Here is a 25,401-nt window from a genome sequence, read left to right on the forward strand (position 1 = left end):
GCAACATGCGGCTCTCCAGATGTTCATGGACTACAATTCCCATCAGCCCCAATTGGCCATGCTGGTAGGGGCTGATGGGATTTGTAGTCCATGAACATCTGGAGATCCGTAGGTTGCAGACCCCTGCACTAGACTGTCTCTCCTGTTACATCCCGAGGGACACTCGGTTCATCGAGTGATAATTTACTTGTAGTCCCTAGCCCTAGGGGAATCCAGCTGGCCTCAATCAGGGCCAGGAGGAACATTTTGTCCAATGAGACCAGGACCCTGCGGGATTAAATGCAGTTCCACAGGGCCTACAAGACAGAGTTATTCCACCAGGCATATGGTTGAGGCAGCAATGGCTACCATCTCTGGCCTCTCCCCAACACCCCTCTCCAGCTACTGGTAACTTTTTTATATTCCCCCTCTTCTTTAAGATTATCTGAGCTCAGCTATGATGGAATGCTTTCGCCATCTTGATAGGAAGTTTGTAGAATTTTAACTTTTAAATTTATACTATTTATAGTTTTATAGTATTTATATGTTGTCATATATGTTATTTGTTGTTGTTGTTGTAAACTGTCCTGAGCACAAGAGGGGAGGGGTGGTATAGAAATTCAATTAAAAATTAAATTAGTTAAAAAAACAAAAACAAAGCAGGCCTTATGTTTATGTTTGCTTGCTGTCAGTTGCATCTGGTACAGCATACTTAGAAGGAATGACTCTTGCAATAAAACAAAATAGCCCAAGGTGCCTACTCAAATACCTGAACATTCCAGAGAACATACCATGTTAGGGCTCATGTTTACATGAATGATGACCAAAAGTGTTTGCTACCTTTGCAGAAATGTTTAAACCCGGCTTCTGCACAGTTTATTGTGTTAAAGTACTATATACCAAAGCTTTTTGACTTTATACTGTAGAGGATGATTAAATAAAATAATTTGCAATCTTATTTAGCGTAAATGTGCATCCTGATTTGGATTAAAGGTTGACTTGACCTTGGGTAAAAGACTAAACGGGAGCTACTCATTTGCAGTGTTCCATTTTGCTTTTGACTGAATATTGCTGGCTTATGCCCAGATACTCTGAACCAGCTAGATTCCTGATGGTAAAGGCTCTTTGACTGTGGAACATGCTGCCTCGGAAGGTGGTAGAGTCTCCTTCTTTGGAGGTTTTTAAACAAAGGCTGGATGGCCATCTGTTGAGAGTGCTTTGATTGTATGTTCCTGCATGGCAGGGGGTTGGACTGGATGACCCCTTGTCAGGGGGATTGTATCTAGGTGATTGAGATGCATTCCTAGCTCAATGTAGTTGCTACAAGATATATGTAACCAGCCTTCTATATGTTATCACTGCCATTCTGGGACATTCTTTCCTTGATCTTTGCTTTATGGCTTCACACTGAAAAGGTAACTAGGCTTTCCCCTGACACTTTGGTCTCACGGGAACTGGGATCATTTCTGTTATCCTGTGGGGGCAGGATGCCCGACATTGGGGTGCCTTAGTTCCAAACTAACTTTTTCTCGCATTTCTTGGGAAAATGGGAGGGGGATCGACATCGAAATGAAAGGGGTAGCAAAAGCCAAGTTTGCCAGCAATGGTTTTGTCAAGCTGGGTGCTTTGATGCCAATCAATAAACGCTGCGAATCAACAATACAGAGTCCATTTATTGCTTCAAGGTTCAAGACCTTACAACCCTGTGGTCTCTTCCAACTCTATGATTCTATAAGATTCTTCTGTTAATGTGGCCCTTTTAATTATTTAGCACATGATGCCACTACAGGCTGTGGAATGGAAAATAAATAAATTATGTAACATAGTTATCCCTATCTGTAGCATTTAACCCTTATCAATGTTCAGGACAGAATTTAGTCACATAGTTGCACAGTCTACATGGTAGCCTTTAGTTAAACCTTGGGCTAATTACACACTAATGTACAGGTGTCAAACTCGCAGCCCTCCAGATGTTATGGACTACAGTTCCCATCATCCCCTACCAGCATCATGCTGGCAGGGGATGATGGGAATTGTAGTCCATAACATCTGGAGGGCTGCGAGTTTGAAACCTGCGCTAGCATACCTCACAGGGTTGTTGTTGAAAGTATCAAAGAGGATAGAAGACTGATGTGAATCACTCCCCTTTTACAAAGGAAAGGAAGTTAACAACTTCCCTAACCTGTCAGAGCCTATTTGGTGTAGTGGTTAGAATGTTCTGCTAGATTAAAGAAGACCTGAGTGCAAATCCCCACTCTGTCATGGAAGTTTGGGTCAGTGATACATTCTTAACCAAAGGGATCTCACACAGTTGTTGGGAGAATAGCAGAATGATGTAAGCCAGTGATGGAGAACCTATAGCACGGGTGCCAAAGGTGGCACTCGGAGCCCTCTCTGGGCACGCACACATAGAGTTCGTCATGTGGGGGTGGAAAATCACCCGCACGCACGCACACACACACACACACACACCCATCTAGGCTGGCCTGGGCCACTGAGCACAACGTGTGCGCACCACGGTGAGCAGGGAGGACTTGGCTGGCGGGCCTGGTGCCTGTGCTCTGGGTGGCTGCTGCCCCCGGGGGGGGGGGGCAGAGATGCTAGAGAGGCACAGAGCGGTGCGCGGCTGACTTGCTGGATCCTACAGCAGGCTGGCCCCTGCTCGAGCGGGTGGGGCGGAGGAAAAGCGAGCCAATCGTTTTTTTTCCTAAACTAAAACCTCAGCATTCAGGTTATTTATTGCAAAGTGCCAGTTTGGCACTTTGCAATAAATAACTGGGGTTTGGGTTGCAATTTGGGCACTTGGTCTCAAAAAGGTTCGCCATCACTCATGTAAGCCATTCTGAGTCTCCGTTGGTGAGAAAGACAGAACAGATAGGGAAGATGGAACATATCTCCTCTTTTACAAAACAAAAAAGGGTTTATGAATCTCCAGGACCTATCAGATCCAGTGCAGTTGTGTAGTGATTAGTGTGTTAGTCTAGGATCTTGTAGGTTCTAATTTGCACTCTGCCCTGGAAGCTTGCTGGCTGATCATGGGCCAGTCATAGTGTTAGCCTAAACTACTTCACAAAACTGTTGTGAGGATAAAATGGAGAAACGAGAACAGTGTACACCACTTCAGATCCTCTTTGGAATAAGATATATACCTCACCACACAATCATTCCACTCTGTGCCATGGAGAGAAATGCACGTCCCTGAAGATGCCAGCCACAGATGCGGGCAAAACCTACCAGGCCATGACTACACAGAAAGCCCACAACACCCAACTGATTCAGGCTGTGAAAGCCTTCGACAGTACATTTGCTATATAACACCAATGTTGTCTACAGATCATCCCAAAAGAGATGGTCGATAATTGCTCTTGCTGTATCTGGAATTGCAGCAACTCTCCCGGCAAGAAGTCGAACTGCTTATTCAGCTATGGTTCCATATCGTGAGAGCGGCAAGTTGGGGGGTTGTCCAGTAGGCACCCCTCCAGTGTAATAAACATCTGATCTTCTTGCAATCTTTATAAAAGTCCTGTTAAGATAGAACAGTACTACTTATCCCCATATGACAGATACAGGAATGAGAAATAACTGGCCTACCACCACCCTGGCAACTACCGGCCGCTTGAGTCACAAAAGTTACAACTATGTGCCCACAACTATGCCACAGAAAGAGACAGCGGGCGTTAGGGTTAGTGACCAGTAAGAACCCACCACCCCCGTCCTCTCCTCAAAGCACTGGGGATCAACCCCTCGAGTTCCAACACTCCCCTTCCTGCTTTTGCCCTTGGCTTCAATCACGTGAGCTCGGCCTCCCTCTTCCCGGCCGCAGATGACCAATCGCAGCGCCAGTATCGAGCCAGCCCTGCTAACTTCGCTCTCCTCTTTCGTTTCCCCTCCGTGTAGGCGTGGCCGCGAGCTCTGTAGAGGGAAAAGGACGGCGATCGCGCGCCGCCGCGCGCCAGTGAGTATCTTTGGTAGGAAAGAACGGTTGGCTAACGGCCGCCGCCAAGAGGTTCCAAAGGAGCCCCAAGGGAACGTGGGCGGGGAGGGGGGGGGAGCTGGTACTCGGGCTTAGGGGTGGGGCGTCAGTCAGAGGAGAAGGCCGCCCAACAGCCAATGGCGGCCAGGGCTCGATTATGAGGGAGGCCGCCTTAGTATCCCTACGGGAACTCCTTCCTCCTCTGTTTCCCGCCTTCTTTCCTTTTCCAGCTGTCCAAGGCGCTGCCTCCTTCTCCAGTCCCTGTTTCTCTTCCGCGCCCAAAGCACGCTGGGAACTTCGCCTTTTCCTTTCTGCAATTCTTGCAATCTGGACGGGGAGTGCTCAAGTGTCAGGTTTCAGGCAGGTGTGTGGATATGAACATCGTAAGAACACAAGGCCTGCTGGGTCGGACCAGTGGTCCATCTAAGTCGAGCATCCTGTCTCACACACAGGGCTGCCAAACTCCAGGTGGGGGCTGGAGATCTCCCAGAATTCTACAAATGTGACATAGATCAGTTCTCTCCCTTGGAGAAATTCACCATAGGGTGACATCCACCATGGGGTGGACTCTATGGGGTTATATCCCACTGAGGTCGTCCCTAGGCTACACTCCCAAATCTCCAGGTATTTCCCAAGTGGGAATTGGCAACCCTATATGACAGTGGCCAACCAGTTACTTGGGAGGACCAACTACAGGACTTAGAGGTGCCTGAGGTGCCTCCAGGCAGTAATATTCAGTGGTTTACTGCCTCTGAATGTGGAGGTGTCCTATGATATGGGCTGAGGAGGTGTTTTGTTGCTTGTATAAGGATCTGCTTGCTGTTCTCTCTATTGTCTGAGATTTATGTGTATATGAAAGAGATGACTGTCCATTCTCTTAATTTTTCTTGCATCGTGTTTTCAATGGACGGGCCTGTAGGCTGTAATGGTTGGAATGTTGGAGTAGGATTTGGGAGACCCAGGTTTGAATTCCCACCGCTGCCATGGAAGCTTGCTGGGTGACCTTGGACCACCCGCATACTCTTAACCTAACCTACCTTACAGGGTTGTTATAAGGATAAAATGGAGAAGAAGAAAACAATGTAAGCCTCTTTGTATTCCCATTGGAGGGAAGAGTGGGGTGTAAGTGAAGTTAATAACTAAATACACTGTACTCGTTCATTATGGAAATATGCTAAAATTCTAATTGTTTCTCTTACTATCCAGATAATCCAGCATCAATGCAGCAAAACAAGAAGCGCAGAATAGAATGGGACAGCTCATCTGTTATCGCACCCACTAAGTATTTCAAACTCACCACAGAAGAACCATCTCATCCTTCCTCTGACAGCAGCTTGGCCAGCAAGACAACTGTATTCAAAAAGACTCAGGTCTTGCGCTCTCCAGGATCTTCTTATAAAGAATTCTCAAGAACTTCATTTGCAGTGGAAGATTCTTCCTCTGATGACTTTGAAACAGATGATGAAATGGACAGTGTGGTTAAGGAGAACCGGAGCTGTTCCTTTTCCAGAGTGCATTTTGTGAAACGTTCTCCTTGTGAAATGTCCAAGAAAAATGTGGTTTCCTTTCAGGAATCCTTGAAACATGAGGTATATAAGGGACAATAAAACCATGGAAGTGTGATAGCTAGCTGAGAAACCTCTAAAATGACAAAAAGTCATTAAGTACTAAGGTAGCTTTTCCCTTTCTGGAGGTTGAAATGTTCTAGAATTTGCTGATCTGTATCCCTTCATCTAGCTCAGGGGTCTGCAACCTGCGGCTCTCCAGATGTTCATGGACTACAATTCCCATCAGCCCTGCCAGCATGGCCAATCTAGCTCAGGGTCTGCAACCTCTCGCGACTCCAGATGTTCATGGACTACAATTCCCATCAGCCCTGCCAGCATGGCCAATTGTAGTCCATGAACATCTGGAGAGCCGCAGGTTGCAGACCCCTGGTCTAGCATGAGTGTTACCTTCTGCATTTTGTATTCGGCAATTAAATGAACTTTCTCATAGTAGATTCTGTTCCTGGGAAGAATGCCTGTTTGATTTGAACAAGCAGGAGCTTCTCTTGGGACCATTTTGAAGGGATAGTAATTTGTAACTCAGTATACTAATGGTCAGTATTGTCACTGGGAACTAACTGTCTCTGTAGATGTTACAATACCAGCATGCTAGAAAATCACATAGTACTGATTTAATGCCAAAATATCCCATTATGTTGTAGCTTATTGAAGAAGTCTACAAATTAAATTAGTAACTGCCCTTTTGCTAAATTGCTGCATGGAAGGGATTGCTAGCTACTTAGCCAACCATTTGGACATCCTGTCTGATTTGTGTATGCTTACATTATTGTTGTTTTCTGTTTAGGTTAAACAAAATGCTTGCAGTGATGAAGACGAAAACAGTGCTCACAACACTAAAAGCAAAGATGTACCAAAGGATGAGAGGGCCAAATATGTCCGGAAGAGAGTGGTAAATCGGGGAGGTCTACACATTTTCCATAAAGCTCTGCAAGGTATATTAACAAACCCACTACCACTCAACCGAGGTGCAGCTTCTCCAAATGGAATTAACAGACTTCGTCAAAGAAAAGAAGCTTTTGGACCAGGGGACAACTTGGGACATCACTCTACATGTGGAGAAGATCCCAGCTGTAGAAGACCTACACAAAACGAACAAAATGACCCCAGTTGTAAGACACCTACACAAAAAGAACAAATTAATATCTGTATCCAGCAGGATAAAATGGACTCTAGTGGATCAGATGGTAGCTCAAGACATGTGTCTGTATTTTCAAGATCAGAAAGAGAAACAGAATTTAAACTGGAATCCAATTTTCAGAAAGCTAGAGTAAAAGAAGAAAATGACAGTTCTAACTTCACTGGAAAAGACAATGCCAGACCACGATGCAATTCAAGGCATACCCTTGGAACCCTGAAACTTGAACCAAAACTTACAGAAGAACTAAAAAGTCAGAATACTGCAGCACAAGAGGACATCAATACCTCTGCTGGACAAAATAAAAAAAGACTTAATAGATTGAGCAGCAGTTCTAACTTTTTAAGGCTTGAAGAAGAGCAAAAGCATAAACAAGTATCAAACAAGCAGCAAATCAATGGAGAAACTGATTGCACCAGGCTGAGTAAAAAAGAATCTGGTAGACCTGAAGGTAGCTCAAGACATGTGCTTGTATTTTCAAGATCAGAAAGAGAAACAGAATTCAAACTGGAATCCAGTTTCCAGAAAGCTAAAGAAGAAAATGACAGTTCTAACTGCACTGGGAAAGATGATGCCGGACCAGGATACAATTCAAGGCACACCCTTGGAACCCTGAAACCTGAAGATGAACCAAAACTTACAGAAGAACTAAAAAGTCAGAACACTGCATCAAAAGAGGACAGCAGTACCTCTGTTGGACAAAATAAAAAACTTAATAGATTCAGCAGCAGTTCTAACTTTTCAAGGCTTGAAGGAGAGCAAAAGCATAAACAAGCATCCAACCAGCAGCAAAGTAAAATTGATAGAGAAACTGACCGCACCAGGCTGAGTAAAAAAGAATCTGGTAGACCTGAAAACAACTCAAGGCGGGTCTCTGAAGGTTCAAGACATGAAGACAAAGAAGTGTTCAAGCCTGAGAGCAGTAGTCGGAAAACGACTGCTAAAGAATCTGTTTGCACAAAGCATAAAAATGTGACAAAAGAACAGTGTGTTTCTCCCAGTTCACTTGCTATACACAGTAAAACTAAAAGTCCATTTGAGAATTTCCAGAGGACAATTTTCGTTGAACCTTCTTCAAAACTTGTATGTATGGATGAACATGCTTCTGAAGTAGACCTAAAGGTGAGACACACTGAGATGTGGAATGTATGTATGTTAAGTTCTGCCAAGTGACTTCTGACTTAATGGCGATCCTATGAATGAATGACCTCTAAAATGGCCTTATTGCTAAGAGCTTTGCTCAGGTCTTCCAAATGGAGGGCTGTGGCTTCTGCCAGTCCATCTCATGAGGGGCTTCCCATTTTCTTGCTGCCTTCAGCTCTTCCTAGCATTGTTGTTTTTTTCTGGTGATTTAAAGTATGTCTGGTGATTTCAAGTATGATAATTTCAGTTTACCGTATATACTCGTGTATAAGCCAGCCCGTGTATAAGCCGAGGCACCTAAATTTTATTGCCCAAACCTGGGAAAACTTGTTGAAGAAGAAGAGTTTGGATTGAGTCTCCTGTAGGAGACTCAAAGGGGCTTACAATCTCCTTGCCCTTCCCCCCTCACAACAAACACCCTGTGAGGTAGGTGGGGCTGAGAGAGCTCCGAGAAGCTGTGACTAGCCCAAGGTCACCCAGCTGGCGTGTGTGGGAGTGTACAGGCTAATCTGAATTCCCCAGATAAGCCTCCACAGCTCAGGCAGCAGAGCGGAGAATCAAACCCGGTTCCTCCAGATTAGATACACGAGCTCTTAACTTCCTACACCATTGACTCGCATATAAGCTGAGGGTGGAAAGCCAGGAGGCAGCTCCTTATTTGGGCAGTGACATCAGGGGGAGTCCCCGCCCAAATAAGGAGCTCCCTCTGCCTCCCAGGGTTTGAAGAAGCCCAGCCAGCCAGGGTGCCTCAGGGTTTCCCCTTCATCCTCCGGGAGGGCAGCAACAAGCAGCTTATGCAGCCCCACGGAGGTTGTCCCGCCCCCGGCCTTGTTAGAGGCCTGAAGACCCTGCCGGCTGTGGGGGTTCCCCATTCACCCTCTGGGAGGGCAGCAACAAGTGGCTTTGCAGCCGCAGGGAGGTTGCCCCGGCTCGTCCCCGCCCTCGTTAGAGGCCTGAAGACCCTGCCGGCTGCGGGGGTTGCCCCGTTTGCCCTCTGGGAAGGCAGCAACAAGCGGCTTCGCAACCGCACGGAAGTTGTCCCGCCCCTGGCCTCGTAAGAGCCTGCCGGCTGCGGCTTATAATTGCTAGAAAATGGTGACTCGCGTATAAGCCGAGGGGGCTTTTCTTAGCCTTTAAACAGGGCTGGAGAACTTGGCTTATATGTGAGTATATATGGTAGTCATTTTAGCTTCTAGGGAGAGCTCAGGCTTCGATCTACCGCCCACTTATTTATTTGTTTTTGGGTGGTCCAGGGTGTCTGTAAAACCCTTCTCCAATACCACATTGTGAATGAATCAACTTATTTCCTGACAGTTTTGTTCATTGTCCAACTTTCACACCCTTACTTAGTAATGGGGAAAACTATGGTATAAATTATCTTTTGTCTTCTTTGCCAGTAATACATTCTTACGCTTAAGAACCTTTTTCTGGCTCCTTCGTAGCTGCCCATCCCAGTTTCAGTCTCTTTCTGATTTTCCCCTGAATCTATTGTATGTCAACTTTATAAGTGCCTGTGAGTTCTAGTATTTTGGGAGAAGAAAAAAAAAATCTTTCTCCATACAGTATATAATGTTTACATTTCTAGCATTCCATTCCTCCTTTGTTTTTGTCGCTTAACTTGAGAAACCTCAAGATTTTTAGCCATTTCTTCTAAGGGAGGCAGGAGGTGTCTAGTCCCTTAATTATTTAGTTGTCCTTTTTTGTACTCTTTCCTACTCTGTGCGTGTGTGTGTGTAAGTACCCTCAAGTCACTTCTGACTCATGGTGACCATGTGAATCAATGTCCTTCAAAATATCCTATTGTTAACACCCTTACTCAGGTTTTGCAAACTGTAGGTGTTCTTTATAGAGTCAATCTATCTCATTTCCTACTCTACAATATGTTTTTTGTGGTAAAGTGATCAGATTTGTGCAGTATTTCAAATGCTGCTACATCAGAGATTCACTCAATAATTTGGTCTTCATGCACCCTTCCTGAAAACAGTAGCTGTGATGTGGGTACCTGCTGTGCATTTCCCACAGTTCAACAGACAAACAAAGTTTCTTTGCTATCTCCCCATCTTCTTTAAGCAACCCACTCATTTCTTTGCCATCCAGCAGGCCAACTGTCTCCCTGGCTGTTTTTTTTTCTCTTGAAAAACAATAAACATTTCTTCAAATATGCCTTGATTATTTTAGCAATCTCCTCAAATTCTTTTTGCTCACTTTACTGCCAACTTTTTGTTGTTGTGGTCAGAATCTGTTCTGTTCTGACTGCCCCAGATAGGAAAATCTTCCACTTCTTGAATGAATCTTTTTTTGCCTTTTTACAGCTTTTTAAATTTGGGCTGTTGACCATTCATCTGGTCCAGTAATCTTTTTCACACATTGACCAACCAATTACCCTGGAGGGTTAAAATGCAGGGCATAGAAGCAAAGGCCTGATGTCGCTTCCTAGACTGATATCCAGAGGTTTGCCGCCTCTGAATATGGAGATTCTCTTTAGTCATTGTGGTTGGTAGCCATTGATGGACCCATTGTTCATGATTCTGTTCCCTCTATTGAAGTTATATGTGACTGGTTGTGGTGGGTCTTCCAGTCTGTGTGGCTGTGTTCTGGTAGATCTTTTTCCTAACGTTTCGCCTGCATCTGTGGCTGGCATTTTCAGAGGTGTATCACAGAGGGAAGTCCAATGTCCAGTGCATTATTTTGCATGTGCAGAAAGGGCTTTGGAAGGATGCTTAGGAATGCACTGTTAGGTACCAGGCCAAAACATTTCTTTTTACCTAAAGGGGTTGATTTCTTAAAATTGTTCTAGTCCGAGGACTGTTAATGAGGATCATTTAGACTGCTAAATGTTTTGTGCTCTGGGAATTTAATTATTTGAGTAATTTGTGTTTTTTTTTGTTTGTGTGATTTTTTTTCCATTTGTGAGCTGTCTTGAGGAGGTCTTTGAAGAGGCTTCAAATATATTGTCTAAATAAGTATGGAGTAAATACAGTGTTTTCCCACAAGCAGCATGCTGCCTCTGCTTCCCCTGTATTCCTTCCACCTCCCTTCCTGTAAATTCTACTAAGGGGAGAACCATATATGCCTCTCTGAGCTCCTTGGAGGACGAATAAAATAGAAATGTTGTAAACATTAATTCTCTGAAGTTGACACATGACAGTAATATTACTTTTGAAAACCTTTAATCAGGTATTAGAAAAGCAAGTTGACTTAAAGTCTCAAAATGTTTGCTTCCTGCTTATTTTATCTTGTTGCTGTGCAGTGCTCAAAGCAAGAAAAAGAGCCTTCAGATGGAAGTGACTGGTCTGATGTGGACAATGCGCAACCATTGGCTACCTTCTCTCAAGAGGATTCCATCCAGAATAATAGTACTTCTGACACAAAAGTCACTTCAGCATTGGCAACAGAGTTCATAATGTATCCTCCTCACCTGTACAGTCATAAGATGAGTGACTGTGTGAAATATTGGACAGCAACCCCCAAGCCAGAACATTGCAGTCCTTATACTAGTCCCTGTGAAGATACGTCATTTAACAGCTCATATTCTAGCCACCTCTGTGACATTTCTTTAGATACCTCAATTTCTATTTCATCAGAGACCTCAAAGGATAAAGATTCTTTGCTGGAAGACGTGTGTGGCAGGCGACGTTCACTCGATTCTTCACTGGCTAATGAGAAACCTAGACGGCGAAGTGTGGAAGTGGGATCATGCATTCCTATTTTCTCCCCACTAACTAAAGCTGGCTCATTTGCTACAAACCGTGAAAGCCACTATTTGCCTGATGACTTTCCCAGACATTTAGAAGAAGGGTTTATTGACACTCACTGCCACCTGGACATGTTGTATTCAAAAATGGCTTTCAGGGGCACCTTTTCTAAATTTAGAAGCACTTATGAAAACACCTTTCCTGAAGAATTTGAAGGCTGCATAGCTGACTTTTGTGATCCTCGTACCTTGAGTAACTACTTATGGGAAGATTTATTAAAAGAAGACATGGTTTGGGGGGCCTTTGGCTGTCATCCACACTTTGCACGCTATTACTCAGATCTTCATGAAAGAAACCTTTTGCAGGCAATGAGGCACCCCAAAGCTGTTGCCTTTGGAGAAATGGGACTGGATTACTCTTACAAATGTAACACCAAAGTCCCAATACAACACCAGGTAAAAGGTTTCCAATTATTTTGATGCTATTGTCTGTTGAACGTGAAAATGTCTTTTATTGTGGAAGTAATGTTGCAGCTTTGTAAAAATTTAGTTATAGAGCAGTTATATAGCTATACCGAAAGATCTTGGGAATTCTGAATTAATCCGCCACCACTTTCTGGATCTTCTTTCCTATGACAGGCTCCTGTTGGGTGCTAGTACCTATTCCCCCCAAGCCAAACACCAAGCCAGGCCACCCTCCCCATCCCTCCCAATCACCCCTGCACACTAATCACCAAGCCAGGCTGGCCTGCTGCTGCTGTGGAGGACCCAGGAACACCCTTCCCAATCCCCTCCCAATCACCAGGCAGACCTGCCCACCTCAAACTCCTCCCGGCACTGCAACTCACCACTCACTTGCTCGCCTGCTCACTCACCTACTGAGGACTATTTCTACTGCAGAAGCATGCACTTCTGCCACACCACTCCCAACCTCACTTTTATCTTTTTGTGAGACATAGTATATAGCCAATTAGTATTATTAACTTTTGTTTAGCAAAATGCCTTGCCATACCAATGCTTAGGGTATCTTGCAACACACTTACATGGATGGGTTACTGAATAATTTTTGGATAGTTGTAAAAGTGCTTGTGTATGTGCATGATGTTGTCTTGGGCATTAGCTCTGTTCCGGTGAAATGTCGACGTAAGAACTCGTCAAATAACTTGGATTTTTTTGGATTGTAAAGACCAAAATCAACACATTGCATAAGAGCCTGAAAACATACTTCCAGTTCAGCTGAACACATGAAGCTGCCTTATATTGAATCAGGCCATTGCTCCATCAGTGTCAGTATTGTCTACTCAGACTGGCCTGTGACTCTCCAGCCTCTTTGATGAAGGTCTTTTACATCACTAGTGCCTGACCCATTTTTAACTGGAGATGCTGGAGATAACTTGGAACCTTCTGCCTGTCCCTCAAATGCTTGGCCACTGTGCCAGGGTTCCTCCTTGGTTCTTTTGCTGCTGAAGAAGTATGTTCAAATTGGTGCATTTTAGTTAATCTGGCTGCCATAATTTGAACTGTTGCATATAACAAATTACATAATCTAGTTGCAAGAACCTGGATTATTTTCCTCTACTTGCCCAGGATAGTTGGTATATCAATCTAAGTTGATACATCAGTCTACGCTACTGAAATTCATTACATTCCATAGAAGCTGCTTGAACCTTCAATATGAGAGCCAGCAATAAAAGCACCTCCTAGCCACAGACTTTTTAAGAGGAGTTGCAGCCCACCCAGACCAGGCTAAATACCACCTTCCAGAAGCATTGAACAGTACCTCAGCTTGGTTTCATTGGTCTCAATAATTAGGGGATAAATGCAGTAGATAAATCACCAGGCTATTACTTTACCTAGCAGTTTCATGTAGCTACTGATATCATGGGGCCAGTGTAGAACCATGTGGAACCCCATAGCTCAAGACCCTTACCAACACTTTCGAGAATCTGTCTGAATTTTTTTCCAGGTAATTTTTTTTCCAGATTAAAAACAATGAGATTTATTTGGTATTAAAAAAATAAAAGGGTTAGGCAGTTTTGAATAAGTGCAGATTTAATGGAAAGGCAAAAGGAATCAGACAGAATCCACAAAAAAAAATTAACATAAACAACTAGCTAGATACATTTCCTAGCGATCTAAAATATCTTGTTGGCAGTGTGATAAGAACCACAGCTCTGCCTTCCTCACTCCTCCATCGGTGGTCAGGGAAAGATCAAGGGCGTGAATTCTCTTATAGGTAATTCTAAAAATGCTACACAGTCATAACATTAGCATAATTTTCAGTGGGAAACTGAGACTGTCCAATTCACCTAGTCAGAATTTATGAGCCAATCAAAAGGTAAAAGGGAAACTTTTCAGAAGTCAGTCTGCCCACTGACTAGGCTTTTGAAACTGTCTAATTTTGGGGACTTCTGCATGTACTTTTTTGGGATATGGTATCCACTTTCCTGTTGAGCCTTGTGGCCTGTGGCAGAATCACCTGCAAGGCTGCCCAGATACTATCCCAAGGGAACAGAGGTCAGTGATTCCTATCCCCCCACCCCAGATTAAGTTGTTCAAAGGTGCCAAACCCAGATTGGAAACTAGATTTTTTGTGTGTGTGCTATTCCAGAGTGGGGTATAAAACAAGTGTGCTAAGAATGGCATATTCTGTCTGCCATCTCCTGCGTACAGTGTAGCCTGGGTAGCTCAGACAGTTTACTACTTCAGTGCAACTGTTTTTGAAATAAATGGTATCTGTCCTTGTAGTTTGTGAGAATGGACTGTGGACTATGTTAGCAGTATAAATGGTAGTAGCTAAACCTGGTGCCAGAATTACAGACACACCACTACCATCCACCCTTCTGTTCTCAGGGCAGCTGGAATGGCATCTAAAAAAAAATACTTTCTTAATTCAGGTATTTGAAAGGCAGCTGAATTTAGCTGTTTCCTTAAGGAAGCCACTGGTAATTCATTGCAGAGATGCTGATGACGATCTGCTACACATCATGAAAAAATGTGTACCAAGAGACTACAAAATACACAGGTTAGTATACTAAATGCTAAGTTCTGCAATTCTGTTATGGTTTTAAAAGTTCTTGAACGACAAATGCTACAGTTCAGCAGAAGGCCTGACACAGGAATTAAGTTCTCACCTGTCCTGGGTGGGTTTGCACTCCCCTTGAAGGAACAGGTCTGTAGTCTGAGGATGCTCTTGGAACCAGGAGTACTGCTGGATAAGCAGGTGTCGGGTGGCCAGGATTGCCTTTTACCAGCTTTGACTGGTTAGCTAGCAGTGGTCTTTCTGGGCAAATAAGATCTGGTCACCGTGTTGCATGCCTTGGATACATCTAGACTTGACTACTGTAATGTGTTTTACATATGGCTTTCCTTAAGAAGTGTTTAGAAACTTCAATTGGTGCAGAATTCTACCAGCAGGATGTTGACTGGAGTAAAGCCATGTATGGGTTGGAAGCAACATATCTAGTTTGGAACCAACACAAGGTCTGCTGCCTTATGGACCTGAATTGGGGCCTCCAAAGATTGCTGTAGTGGTGAGGCAGTCCAGGAGAAGGCCTTCTTGGTTGTGACAATAATCTGGAAATCTGTCTTCAGAAAGATTCATCCTTTTGTTGGCATCTTCCATGAGCTTTAACCTGGCAGAGTTGTGACTTTGCCATCAGTTCCTCACTGCCCTATATTACTAGTCTTTATGTACCACATTGTAATAAAAATCCTATTTCAGTAAACAAATATCTGTGTGCTATATATGATTAATGCTACCCTTCTTTCACTTGCAGACTGGCTGTAATATTTGGGATGTTAAGAGCAGAGGTCTGGGCCCCTTGACAGAAAACATCAGCAAATATAGATGAGATATTAGTCATATAAGGATTTTTAGGGTTTAAAGAAGGTTACTGCCTCCAAGTTCTTGCGCTTACAGGAGCAATATGACTTTTCTTTGTCCTTAAGAAATATGTCCATGTACCTTGCTAATGGGCAGACTGCATGAAATAGCAACAGTCGATCAGATACAGTACTGTTCGTTTTCTCATATTCTAAGTATATTTTACTAGTTTAAGAATTCCAGTGAAATTTTGAACTAGGCCCCCAGAATAAGTAAAAGGAAGTAATAATATTTCAGAATGATACCGAAAAAACATGATATATCTGTGATACTTACTGGATGACCTTGCACTGAAAATAATCTAAAAATGGCCACTTTTAATTAAACCACCTATTTAGTTTTTCACTATAATTCTAAAACCATCAGTAGCTGAAAATTAAAGTATAATATGAATGCTTTAAAAATCTCAGTATCACTGAAGCCAGATTTTGAAATTTCTTATGTAAAGAATCAGAATAAAGTTGAAGGCTTTCACGGCCGGAATCACTGGAGTGTTGTGGGGTTTCCAGACTGTATGGCCATGTTCCAGTAGCATTTTCTCCTGATGTTTCACCTGTATCTCTGGCTGGCATCCTATGAAGATGCCAGCCACAGATGCAGGCAAAATGTCAGGAGAAAATGCTACTGGAGCATGGCCATACAGCCCAGAAACTCCATAACACTCCAATCAGAATATAGTTTACATTTCACTATCTCAGTTTATCCAGTCTTAATGGAGTGGCTTTTTAAAAATACAGGGAGTGGGGAAAGAAGCATTCGGTAGCCAGGTATTTATTTCTTCCTTGCAGTATTGCCTTTAGGATAGCCTGCATTATTCCTTTTGGCTGCTCACTTGTCTTATTATGCTGCAGAATAACCATTATCTTCTCTTCTCCCTTAGGCATTGCTTTACTGGTAGATACGATGTTATTGAACCATTGCTGGATTACTTTCCAAACCTGACCGTTGGATTCACTGCATTGCTGACCTATCCATCGGCATATGAGGCTAGAGAAACTGTTACAAAAATAGACAAAAGCAGAATAGTAGTAGAAACAGATGCGCCTTATTTCCTTCCCAGGCAGGTAGGTAGTTCTTGGAGCTTTTTCCTTCTTTTTAATTTTTCCTTTGTTCAGTTTGTTTTATACTGCTCAAATAGAAGCCCTTTCCTTTTCTTACGTGTAATTTGAAAAGAATACTAACTACACCAGTATGTGAAAGCTGCCTCTAATTCAATTCTGTTTTCAGCTTTTGGGATGTATAATACAAGTCACAAATATAAAACACAACAATTACACAACTAACATCTCTTATATGCTTCTTCTCGCTTGAGTTTCATTGCCATGGGGCATTCTGAGCATCTGTGGTTTAATGAATCCGAAAAAGTTAGATAAATTCATGGAGAATACTTTAGAACTAATAATACAGTCATACTATGTGAACTTGCAATGTTATGCCACTTATTCTGTTGGCAGGTTTCAGCAGTAAAGTGACAATAACAGGGGAATCTGTCTGGTAACCGTGATGGGGTGAGGTGGGAGTGGGTGGGTGGGGAAGAAGCTTGCTGGGATTAGGAAGAGGGTCTGTAGCGGCCATATATCCTTGATTAGAGGATGGAACTCTCTGGGGTGAAAGAGAAATTGGGAAAGCTAAAGGCTTCAGTAGTAGAATCTAATGAATGGAGGCTAATAGTTACCGGTAGCATACCAGACTCTTGATGTTGGGGAAATGAGATAGTATATCCTAACTGCCACAAAAGATATATCCTTGTAAAGAAAATGAAACCTACCCTTTCAAATTCTCCCCTTCCCTCTCTCTCATATTCATTCATTAATAGAGTTGCTTCACTAACCAAGAGATGATGAAATAATCAAGTAATTTTTGATTTTCTGAATGTTAGAAGCTGGCAGTAAATCAATGAGTTTAGCTGAATCAGTTAATAATTGCTCCTTCTTGTTTGTATTTTCTTCAGTGTGTCTGTTAAAATCGCCCACAGTGCATTTATTTCAAGACAAGGGAATTCTTTATCACTTAATTCTCAATTGTAATTTTAACTAAGTTGTACAGAATAAAGTTACTGGTCTTACTAGTTATGCTTCTGGTTTTGTTTCAGGTTCCAAAAAGTTTGTGTCAGTATTCACACCCAGGAGTTGCCCTGCACACAGTGAGAGAACTTGCCCGCCTAAAGGATGTGTCGTTGTCCAACATGTTGGCTACTCTAAAGCAAAACACCAAAAAAATATATGACTTATAGGAAAGTGTAAGAAAGCATGTAAAAGAGCTTCTGAATGAATGTCATAGGTCTCTTTAAGTGATTATTTTGTAATGCAAAGAGATCTTTAGGGTTCATAGTGCTGTTGATAAGTCTGGACCTGCTGAGATGTCTGAAAGGAGCAAGGGATCAGGTGCTGAGAAGAAAAAAGTCACACCTTGATCTTGCTTGTTATGTTAAGGTGCCTTATTGTTGGTTTTAGTCGGAAGTGACTTTCCTTTTAATTTATTCATCCTTGGAGGCAACAGAGAACACAACATTGGCTTTTTAATTTTTGTTTCAATTTATATTTGTATGGTCATGTTCCAGGGCTGTAACAGAACATTTTATGAAGTCAGGCTCCATCACATAGGACAGACCCAAGTATGGCTGGGTAGTCTGAGCCTCTTCACAAAAAAAAAGTGTGCTTTTAAATCATAAAGGCCGTATTGGAATCTTGGTACAGACCACCAGGTCATTGCCATAGAGTGCCTCCTTTATGTTCATCACCAGTAAAACACTTCCACATGCTAGTGTGTATACAGCAGTATGCTCAAAAGGAGCAACAAAGTGCATTTCCTGTGTATGACAGCTGGAATTATTTCCATATGTGTAAACACAGTGGCTCTTCTCAAACACTGAAAAGTGTGGTGAAAATTAGTTTTAAAAAGAACTGAGATTCTGAATACTGTTTAAGGAGTTAATGATGGAAGACATTGTGATGGGGGAAACCAGATGCATGGAAAATGTTCCCAATTTTCACGTAAAACCATGGCTAAAATTTTATTTTCTTTTTATTGGGCCTCTTTTAACCTCTTCAATGGACTTGGTAAGGGGAATTATTCCATTTTTATACAATTGCTTTTAAATATTATTTGGATTTAAAGCATTTATTTGTAAAGGTATTTTTATATAAGTATTGGTACAATTTGATTATATAATAGTCTCCTGTCAGTGAAGAAACTAATTAAAATCTTGTAGTCATTAACATAGAAAACAAGTGGCGTTCTCAGTCGTTTTGGTGCCTTTAACCCAGGAATGCCACATCGTATGCAAAAGTTCTTCCTATAAGTATTTTCATCCCCATTGTTAAAAGTATTTTCCAATGTCTGTGAAAATGGGAATAGCATTTCAAATAACTGTTTTCTTTGGGTGTGTACAGGAATGACAATAAAACCATGCTCCGTATGTTTAGACCTAACCAGCTGTCAGTTTTGTGTTCTTATAAAAATTAAAGAAAAAGCCACATCAGTCCATGCCATTAAGCTTAGCTCTCCAGTAGCAGAAGTGTGCATCGTCTTGTCTTCACAAAGAACAGAATTGCCCTGTTTCTTTTGTACTTGCATTCTGATGGCTGTGATCCCGTCTGTAGCAGGCAGTGAAAAGCTCACCTGCTTGTGTGGTACTCATTCGTTGTGTCTCAGTACCTGTCTTCCTCAGCATCCACATGTTTTGCCCTTTGACAGGGAACACGTGCACACTTCACCGCTTCACTATATATTTAGCTTACATCTAGTTTCACATACTCCCCAATTTGCAGTACTGAGCTGGCACAAAATCTGAAGCCTTTTTCTTATAAAGTGGTGGCATGTGGCAAAAATTACATTCTTTAAAACTTTTAGTCTCCAAGCTCTTTTTGACCAGATTACCCCTCCTTTAGAAAATCTTATGAAGTTATGCAGAAGATACCTTTTAATAAGTTACCAGCACATTTCTTTCATTCTGAAATTGGGACATTTATTAGGCTACACAGCAAGATTTGAAGCAGTTTAATTTGGCTTGTGAAATTTCACTTGTAAAAGTGTGGTGAGGCTAGCATCTTGATTTTCACTTTTTTTCTTGGTTTTCTGAAAAGATCAAAAGGGAAGCAGTTAGTTTTTATTCCATGTTCATGTATTCAGAGAAGTTAGTGTGCTGATTCTGTAAACCATTTTGAATGGTTTTGCTTCCTAAAAGCACAAATACTGTAATAACATAAAATAGAAGTTGCCTTGAATATCAGTTACATTGATGTGGTGCCTGCCTATAGAAACCATAGCAGCAAAGAGGGAATGCAACTTATTTCAGTACAGATTTTAGACCTGAGATTGGTTCTTAGTTTTCCTTTCAAAAAATTGCTATAATGTATTCCTGACACCATAGACAGATTCCCGGATAATTTAAGACGTAAGCAAATTTGGGAAGCGTATTAATAGGAGAAAGTATAAGTTTATGTATTCAGTCCTCCTATTTTCAATTTTACAGCCCTATCATAAACAATTGCTGGGGAAAACTGGTTTGCATCTGCAGAAATAACGGATGGTCATGGGTCTTCCTGGCTCTTCCCACTCCCCAACAGCTGTTTCTGACTGTAGGTTGTGAGGCTGCCATGGGGATGGGAATAATATCCCTCCCCACTGCAGCCCCCACTTTTTTGTGGGTCCTTGGAACTGTGGGTCCTTGGAACTGTTCTGGGGCTGGAAACAGGGTGCCTGGCAGGCTGGGAAAGCCTGATCTTCAAGGTGCTTGTGAAGGATTCAACTCACTAAGGTCAATAGCTCTCACTTTCTATAGTGGAGTATCCATTGCAGTCAGATACTCTTCATGTTTACTTGGAAGCAAGTTTTCCTGAGACTGGATTTACATGAGAATAAGTATGCCTAGAATAATTTTTAGTTTGTTAGGGCTGGAAATTAAAATAGCTAAGAGCCCACAGATAGTACAATGGCAAAAGCATGTTAAAGACAATGTAAAAGTAAATTTGTCTTGAATAATATTCATATGTTACTTCAGTTTGGGGTTTTGTTGTGGTTGCTGGAAGCTTTCCCCTGCCTGGGAAAGTTAATGTGATCTGTCAAGGAGAGCACATCCAAAATGCGTTAAAGTTGACATGCGGAATGTAAATTGGAAACTTTGCTTGAAGTGCTTTTAATTCTGGTAAGTTCTTAGACCTCCTCGCCTTGAATCACAAAACGTTACCTTTAGTGTCCTCAGTAAGCATGTCCTCCAGAAATTTCTCCAGCAGTTGGCCATATTTGTCATACTGTTCTTCTGAGACTTTCATGCTGATTTCAAAAGGAACAGTAAACTAAGGAAAGAGGCAGATAACATTTTTCCTTGTGCTGTTTGAACATTTAGTTGGACATTTCTGTTTACTTTAAGGTTCGATGGTATTTGGAAATCAGAGTGAATTTCTTAAACATTAAGAGTTCTAAATGTGGGAGGGGAAAGGAAGCAGTTTCATTTACAAAAAAAAGGCAGGAAAAAGAGAATAAATTATGCTTTGATGTGCCAGACCAGTGAAGAAAAAAATCATTACAATTGAAACTTACATCCAGAAATACAGATTAACAAAAACAATGTTCCTGCTTGATTTTTAATACATTTGTATCTTATATAAACAGTCTATTCATTCAGAACAAATGTTGGTGTCTATTTTCATAGTTCTTTAAAAGTTGGGGAAGCAGCAGTAGCTGTATTTAATTAAATGTAAACATCTGTATAAATAATTGTGGTTCAAGTTTATTACACATGGAAAACCATGGAACTAAAAATGTGCATGATATGAAGGAATTGGGTGGGGGGAAAACCTTAAATTGTATTTCATTGGTGTCTCCTTCAATCCTGTCCACATCCAAAACTGCTTCTATATCTCGGCGGTGGAGTTTTGATGCAGGTTTTGGGGGAGGCTTCCGCTGCTGAAAGCAAATCAAATATAGCATAATAAGCCATCAGCCAAACAGTCTTCTCCCTAAAGTTATATCACACAATAATAGCAATACAAGCACTGTTTACCTGTGCCTTAGGTTGTTCAGGGCTTAAAAAACTGGAGCCAGCTATAGCAATCTCTGGCCACACCAAGAAGGCCAGAAGCATTCCAAGCACTGTAGTCCTGCGAAACATGATTGTCTTGAAAGGCGCTTCAGTTATAGATTATTAACAACCTGCACGTGTTAACAGAAGTGAACAAAAAAATTACAACTGGCAGCAGTTGAAATTAGTACCAAAAGCTCACAGGTTTGTCAAAGATCCACTACATCCTGTTCACCTATCAAATAATACTGCCATTGTATTGCTTTAGTAATGATAGTGCATATGCCCATCTGAGTGCCTGAAAGAAAATATTATTTCTTCTCACGAGTGGAAAAGGTAGTTAAGCAAGGAAGGGGGAAACAACAGGCAAGTTTCTTACCTAGTACCTCCTGAGTGAAGTGGTGGAAGTGGTATTTAAGGCTTTTTATAGTGACTGATGATATTTGCTTTGCGTGGATGTTAACTGCTGGCAGTTGGTGGTATTAGGCATTCCTTAGAAACCTAATCAGTAATGTAACGTAAATAGCGTGTGTGGTGCATTAGCTTTAATAGTCTAATGTAGATCATGAAAAAACAAATCTGGGTGAATTGCTTACTAGTTGCACTTTTCAAACTGCTTGCATGACAATTGTAACATAACAAAACTTTTTGAATGGAAAATAATACATGGAAGCGTAAGTTACCTTCTCACTGATGCATGCTTCTGATAGCATCTTTTCTGCACAAATAATTATTTCATCAGTCCTGAGGGGGCTTCACCTTTTGGCAGGCGCCACCAGCTATTGTTTTCTTATTACCTCTACCGATTTGATGCAGTCCTGGGACCTGGAAGGTGGGCAGGGTAGCCAAGGTGGCCATTTGATGTCCCAGATCTGATGCCTCTAAACACTACGCCAAGCTGGTACCTGGGGTGGCAAAATGTCCATAAATGGAAGAAAAAGCATTTTGAAGAATCACAAAAAAGTACTAGAGATTTGTGCTACAGCTAATCAGGGTGATGTAGGGACTGTCACCCATCTTGGTTTTGAAGCTACTGTCGTGATGTTGCACCTTCTGCCAATCAGAAGAGGAACTTGGAAAGATCCTGCTAGCAGTAGCTGCGTATCATCTGGGATGGCTTAGGTTTTTTCCTTCTCCATATGTATCCTTAAACATGGGTGTGGACAGAGGGAGTATGAGCTGTGAGGAATGAACCAAAAGGCTCTTAGTCTTAGCCCTTAGCTTGCAGCCAGAAGCCTATGCTAACCAATGTAGAAGGGTCAATTGAATGTATGTGTAGATTTATATTGTTTAAATTAGTTGTTTTATAAATGTTGGTGTGCTTTAAGGGAGAGGGAAGCAGCATATAAATAAATAAAATGGGAATTAGCTCATAAGAAGAGTTTGGATTTGTATCTCACTTTTCTCAACTATAGGGAGTCTCAAAGCGGCATGCAAACTCCTTCCAGCATACTTGAGGGACCACATCTCCCCATATTGCCCCCTCAGGGCCCTCTGCTCCTCAGAGGAGTACCTGTTAGAGGTCCCTGGCCCCAAAAACATCCGACTGGCCTTCACAAGGGCCAGGGCTTTCACGGCCTTGGCCCCCGTTTGGTTGAACAGGCTGCCTAGGGAGGTACAGCCTTGCGGGACCTACAGGAATTTCGCAGGGCCGGTAAAACAACCTTGTTCAATTGAGCTTTTCCACCTGATCAGCTGGGGAGATCATAAGTATTCCAACTACTGCCTCGGCCTCCCATGGGTGCAGAAGGAAGGGAGTTGGGTTTTGTTGCCGTCTAATTTTATCTGAGCTATTGAAACTGTTTTATCTAATTGAATTTTATACATCGGTGTGGTTTTGTGCTGTTGCTGTACGCTGTCCTGAGCCCTTCGGGGGAGGGCAGGTTACAAGTGTGAATAAATAAAAATAAATAAATAAAGAGGTACTCTAAATAAGCAAAAAGCAAGAACCATCACTTTTGCTCTTTATGTTAATAATATAGTGCAACAAACTATGTCAGAGAGAGCTATAGCCTCCTTTTGTATAGAGAACCAGTGTAGTGTAGTGGTTAAGAGCAATGGACCCTGATTTGGAGAACCAGGTTTGTCCCCCAACTCCTTCACATGAGCAGTGGAGTCTAATTTGGTAAACTGGTATCCCCACTCCTGCACACGAAGCTTGCTGGGTGACCTTGGGCAAGTCACTGTTCTCTCAGAACTCTCTGAGCCTCACATACCTCACAAAGTGTCTGTTATGGGGAAAGGAAGACCAAAAAGGAATGTAAACACCTTTTATTTCATTATTGTTCTTTAATATTGCTAATATCTATTCTTAATAAAATATTTTAAATAAAACTCTTTTGTTTTAGTAATGCAAATCTATGGCCGTTTCTGCATGAAGGCGGAAGCGGCTGGGTCGGCGCATTTCGCGCCGACCCGACAACGCTGGGACGACGGCGCCGTGGACCGCCGTCGCCCGGCCGATCCAGCATGTCCCCGGGCCTCCGGCACGTCGCCGAGGCCTGAGGACACACACCCCTGCCCTGCGCGCCTGTTCCTGCGTCGCAGGGCAGGGGGCGTGTCCCCAGGCCTCGGCGACATGCCGGAGGCCCGGGGACGAGGTAAGTGCAGGGAGGGAGTGGGGTGGGGAAGCGCCGGGAAGCTGCTGCCGTTTCCAAAAAACCACGCTGGGGAAGCGTGGTTTGGAAACGCCAGCTCAGCGCCGGTCGGGCGGCGCGAGGGCGGCACGGCTGCAAAGCAGCTGCACCCGCTGTGCAAACGGCGGCCTGGGGATGGCGTTTTTGCTGTCCCCAGGCCGCCATATTCCGCCCGTGCGGAAACGGCCTATGAGGTGGACTTTGTCTTCTAGTTGCTTCCAGTACTGTGGACAACAGCGTAAGCACACTTGGTATAAAGTAAGTGCCACTGGACTTGATAGGAATCAATAAAAAGTGCAGAACTGGGCCACAAGTTTTGCTAACAACAGGAGGCAAGAGTTTTTAAAATATATAAATGTAGCTGAATACTTACATATCTAATGTTTGTTTCTGTGCAAATGAATATTGTGATCGTGTGGATGGAGACAGGGTGGACTGGTCCTTTCACTGGTCATGAAAGTTCTTGGCAGTACATTGCCTTGGAGATCTGCTGGTAGACATAAGCCAGCATAGCTGCTGCACAGACTTGAACAAAAGGGGGCCCCTCCTGCCATGCACGTGCTGCTAAACTTGGTTGGTTCCTGGGCCCTTTTAACATCTCAAATTCCACCCCCGCCCCCCACCTTTGCCCTTAATCAACATTTTACCAGAACCATTTAATAATGAGGCGCAGCCACAGCAAGTGCAGAAAAGGGCCTCTTTGCTTAGCGTTTTTCCAATGATAAAAGTATTTTGTGTTGTTTGTGATAAGAACGGTTTCTTATCACAGCTGAAATGGACAGACAGATGGGCTAGGCACACAGAATTCTGAGGTTATGGTGGAAATTGGGCTGAAAGGTCACGAGTAAACCTGACCCTAATATTTCCTTTTGCGATGGTGGTGATTGTGATGTTAAACACAAACCTCTTTGAGTATAGGGAGGCTAGTTCACTGAAAGAATTCTCCTTTGCTATGGTACACATGTAAGGCAAACAAGCACCACAATGGTCCAGGAAGTACTGATCTTTGAGATCATAATTTTTATTTTTATTGCTTGAATGAAACTAGAATGTTAGGATTCTGTGACAATACTTATGTAAACATCCATGTCCTTTTGACACATATAAAGGAAATGGGCTGATGTGTACAATGCAGCTTCATAGCATTCAGATCATGGGTCTACCTGTCCTAGTATTGTTTACTCTGAATGGCAGGGGCTTTCTAAGCTGCCATACAGAATTATTTCCCCCCCTAACAGCTGAGGCCTAACACCAATTAAAAGGATATGCTGAGCCTCTCACTTTCTGCATGGGAAATACAAGTTCTATGAGCTGAGGTCCCTCACTCAGTTCTTGCATAGATACAAATAATATGCAAATAGGGCC

At 42.6% G+C, this 25,401-nt stretch overlaps 2 protein-coding genes across 8 annotated transcripts; one reads left to right on the forward strand and one right to left on the reverse strand.

The window, feature by feature from the left end:
- The first annotated feature begins 3,801 nt into the window (after positions 1–3,801).
- On the forward strand, positions 3,802–18,809 carry TATDN2 (TatD DNase domain containing 2). 7 transcript variants are annotated; one of them, XM_048490514.1, is made up of 9 exons: positions 3,881–3,934; positions 4,183–4,316; positions 4,872–5,034; positions 5,159–5,541; positions 6,305–7,777; positions 11,049–11,948; positions 14,390–14,517; positions 16,259–16,442; positions 17,471–18,809. In XM_048490514.1, the coding sequence occupies exons 4-9, from the start codon at positions 5,173–5,175 to the stop codon at positions 17,609–17,611; spliced, it is 3,195 nt and encodes a 1,064-aa protein (XP_048346471.1). In that variant the 5' UTR covers positions 3,881–3,934; positions 4,183–4,316; positions 4,872–5,034; positions 5,159–5,172; the 3' UTR covers positions 17,612–18,809. The 7 variants fall into 7 exon arrangements, with proteins under 7 accessions (XP_048346470.1, XP_048346472.1, XP_048346471.1 ...); XM_048490519.1 differs by lacking the exon at positions 4,872–5,034 and having other exon boundaries at positions 6,305–6,800; positions 7,197–7,777; XM_048490512.1 differs by lacking the exon at positions 4,872–5,034.
- A 531-nt stretch (positions 18,810–19,340) lies between these two features.
- On the reverse strand, positions 19,341–21,526 carry GHRL (ghrelin and obestatin prepropeptide). The gene is made up of 4 exons (XM_048490520.1): positions 21,383–21,526; positions 21,178–21,285; positions 20,567–20,675; positions 19,341–19,455 (listed from the first exon to the last, which is right to left on the reverse strand). Exons 1-4 carry the CDS (start codon positions 21,488–21,490, stop codon positions 19,436–19,438), a joined length of 345 nt encoding a protein of 114 aa, XP_048346477.1. The 5' UTR covers positions 21,491–21,526; the 3' UTR covers positions 19,341–19,435.
- Between the last annotated feature and the right edge of the window lie 3,875 nt (positions 21,527–25,401).

This window comes from Sphaerodactylus townsendi, linkage group LG03 (genome assembly GCF_021028975.2).
Source record: "Sphaerodactylus townsendi isolate TG3544 linkage group LG03, MPM_Stown_v2.3, whole genome shotgun sequence".
Taxonomy (NCBI): domain Eukaryota; kingdom Metazoa; phylum Chordata; class Lepidosauria; order Squamata; family Sphaerodactylidae; genus Sphaerodactylus; species Sphaerodactylus townsendi.

What these genes read in the sequence shown, in the direction of transcription:
- GHRL (XM_048490520.1), bottom strand. Translation starts at nt 21,490, where the DNA reads ATGTTTCGCAGGACTACAGTGCTTGGAATGCTTCTGGCCTTCTTGGTG. An exon ending in CTGAACAACCTAAGGCACAG is followed by an intron (nt 21,286 to 21,382) that starts GTAAACAGTGCT and finishes ATTTGCTTTCAG; the next exon opens with CAGCGGAAGCCTCCCCCAAA. An exon ending in GCTTACTGAGGACACTAAAG is followed by an intron (nt 19,456 to 20,566) that starts GTAACGTTTTGT and finishes TGATCTTTTCAG; the next exon opens with AAAACCAAGAAAAAAAGTGA.
- TATDN2 (XM_048490513.1), top strand. Translation starts at nt 5,173, where the DNA reads ATGCAGCAAAACAAGAAGCGCAGAATAGAATGGGACAGCTCATCTGTT. An exon ending in AAGTCCCAATACAACACCAG is followed by an intron (nt 11,949 to 14,389) that starts GTAAAAGGTTTC and finishes TTCTTAATTCAG; the next exon opens with GTATTTGAAAGGCAGCTGAA. An exon ending in CTTATTTCCTTCCCAGGCAG is followed by an intron (nt 16,443 to 17,470) that starts GTAGGTAGTTCT and finishes GTTTTGTTTCAG; the next exon opens with GTTCCAAAAAGTTTGTGTCA.